At 34.0% G+C, this 2,927-nt stretch overlaps 1 protein-coding gene across 1 annotated transcript; it reads right to left on the reverse strand.

The window, feature by feature from the left end:
- Positions 1-365: 365 nt before the first annotated feature.
- LOC106338635 lies at positions 366-2,012 on the reverse strand. The gene is made up of 2 exons (XM_013777568.1): positions 1,848-2,012; positions 366-1,751 (listed from the first exon to the last, which is right to left on the reverse strand). The coding sequence occupies exons 1-2, from the start codon at positions 2,010-2,012 to the stop codon at positions 396-398; spliced, it is 1,521 nt and encodes a 506-aa protein (XP_013633022.1). The 3' UTR covers positions 366-395.
- Positions 2,013-2,927: the final 915 nt, after the last annotated feature.

A 2,927-nucleotide genomic window follows, 5' to 3' on the forward strand; every position in this document is an offset into this window, starting at 1 on the left:
CTGAAAACACCAAGAGACATTCGTAGTAACTGAAGACATGCAGCATCATCTTCCTGTAGTCGACGCCAAATATTTCTCCATCCTAAACCACCATCGGTTTGAGCTGCTCCTCTTTCAAAGAAACGATTGTAATAACTCAATGATGGTTGAATTATTAACTCTTCAAATTGCTCATTTTCTAAATTACATAACTCAATTCTTTCATCGTGACTTAGACTGTGCGGATTTTGTGATCGCAACTGACATATACGAAAAACCTGAAAATTTTAACCACAAAATAAAAACTAAATCAATAAAAAATATCATTAATCAAAAATACAATACATAACAGACATTACAAAAGAAAATATAAAACAAAACATAACGACTACAAACAAAGCACGAATCTTATTAAGCTAGTTATCCGATGTGGAATCACTTTCTTGTGTTTCATTTAGATTTAGTCCTCGTTCAGTTCCCCAGATATTGAATAATCCTCCTCGTCTTCGTGGACGTGATGCTTTACTTGTAGAAGCATAGTTCGTGAATTCCGGTGAAACTCCTCTGATAACATTCTCGGAAACAGGAACTTCCTTTTCACGTGTTGTAGTTTGTACTTCTGTTTCTAGGGAAAATCCATGTTGAACATTTCTCGGAGGAATATATTGTGGAGCATCTTGTGATGATCCCCATTGATGAGTGGTCGGTGATGATCCCCATTGAGGAACAGCAGATGTAGGACCCCATTGTTGAGTACTTGTTGATGAACCCCATTGTTGAGAATTTTGAGGCGCACCCCATTGTGGAAAAGGTTGTGTACCCCACTGCGGAACATTTGGCGGTGTATCCCATTGTGGAGCATTTGGCGGTGTACCCCACTGCGGAGCATTTGAAGGTGAACTCCATTGCGGCGCATTTGGTGGTGTTCCCCATTGCGGGGCACTTGGAGGTGTTCCCCATTGTTGAAAACCAGAATTCCATTGCCCACAAGTTGGACTACCAAACTTTTGTCCAGATTCTAACCGCTTTCCCACGAATTCGCTGTCCGGTGTATATCCACTAAGAGCTTGTAAAAACTTCAACTTATCTTCTGTGGTTCTTTCGGCTCTGTCAATAAAGTACTTACGCCAAAATCTTTCTTCTTTAAATGCATGAATGCACGCCCAATAGAAATTGGTGTCATTTGGAAGATCCATTGATTCGAATATCTTCACCGCATTATCGAATTCATTGTAATCATCTTCATCAAAAGAATTTGGACGTAGTTGTTGCAAACTTTGGCGCTGAAACTCTCTATAACCCGTCATCGTATCTGTCAGAGTTGTCTCGAATGATTGTTTTCTACGACTTCCTTGGGATCCACTCCTGGCAGTGATCCGGGAGGTTCCTGCACCTCTTTGTGAACTACTTCCACGCCTTAGTCCACTTCGTTGTTGAACTCTAGAAGTAGGAATCTGAAAATGATCAGCAGCTGGTGAAGAATTCTGACGCAAATTCTCACGGGTGAACTGATTTGAATGACGCATTTCATCATCAATATTAACGCGATAGACTTCTTTGCTTTCTTGTGTCTCCTGGACCTGAGTGTCTTGCATATCACCGCCATATGTTTCAGTTTCATCATTATTTTGACCATCATTCAGCAACTCTTCTCTTCTTTGGTGCAAGGAGTATTGAGATTGTGATTGGACGTCGTATAATACGAAACATCGTTGCATCACTTCCCAAAGCTCCGGTGGTTTTCGCTTAAATGATTTTACAATCCTATCTACCTGTTAATAATATTATGTAGTTTTTAGCTTACAAATATTATAGCTATGTTATTTTTTAAATATATTTTGGTTGTAAGGGATATTGTTTGTACTTACTTCACGTTCTTTCCACCATGAATCAGACGCAGATATCACAGATGTCGTAGGATCAACCGAAATACCTGTAGAATTTTTCATTAGATGCTTGTACTTTTTGTATTTTCTTTTCAGCTTATCAAGTTTTTCTTTGAAGAACCGGTAGTTTACGCTGATATTATACATTTGGTTGAACTTAGCAACGACAAACTCTTTACCAGCAGATGTAGGATCTTTGAAACGATAATCGCTCATGGAAATCGCTCGATCGTACAACTCAATAAATACTCGTTCTCGGTTAGGATTCCATTTAAAATTGTCTTCCCTCTATAAATTTACACAATTTTGAATCATTTTATTTTAGTATTTATTAACTATTCTAAAACGTTAAAAAAATATTATATAATTACCCGTGCTGACGTTTCAGTAGGTAGATGTATATCTTCTTCATCAGAAAATGTTGTACTTTGTCGACGATTTGACGTCATATCTACAATTTTAAAATTTTATAAATAATATTAGATCGAGCTAATTAGGAACTATCTTTATAAGAAAAACATGAAAATATAGATTTAAAATCAGTTTGATAGTTAAACATGCATGTGGATTTTGGTAGATATCAAAGACCATTGGAATCAAGAATAGCACATGATTTCCTAAAATGATTTCCAAGTTGATATTTAAATTTAACCATAAAATCTATATTAAAAAAAAATGGAGATGTTTATATTGATTTTATAATACAAAATCATTTTTTCGTACAAAATCATATTAATTTATGACTGATAAATTTAGAAATGATATCTTAATAATAAATGTATTACTTTCTAAAAAAATAATTATATTGTCATCTATATTTATTTATTTTTTATTTTCGGTTTTACATTTTATGTGAATTAAAATGTAACACATGTCTTTTTCCAATTGATACAAGTATAAATTATTATACTAATAATTTACATGTATATGTTTTACATTAAAAATATATTTTTCAAAATATCTCACTGTTTATATATACTTTCAATTTTTAATAGGTTGAATTAAAATATGACACATTTTCTCTTTTCAGTTAATATATATATATATATATATATATATATA

This window comes from Brassica oleracea, chromosome C4 (assembly GCF_000695525.1).
Source record: "Brassica oleracea var. oleracea cultivar TO1000 chromosome C4, BOL, whole genome shotgun sequence".
NCBI lineage: Eukaryota > Viridiplantae > Streptophyta > Magnoliopsida > Brassicales > Brassicaceae > Brassica > Brassica oleracea.

Excerpts from the sequence above, each read along its gene's own strand:
- LOC106338635 (XM_013777568.1), bottom strand. The coding sequence starts at position 2,012 with ATGTATAATATCAGCGTAAACTACCGGTTCTTCAAAGAAAAACTTGAT. Across the intron at positions 1,752-1,847 it reads CATGGTGGAAAGAACGTGAA|GTAGATAGGATTGTAAAATC; the intron begins GTAAGTACAAAC and ends TATTATTAACAG.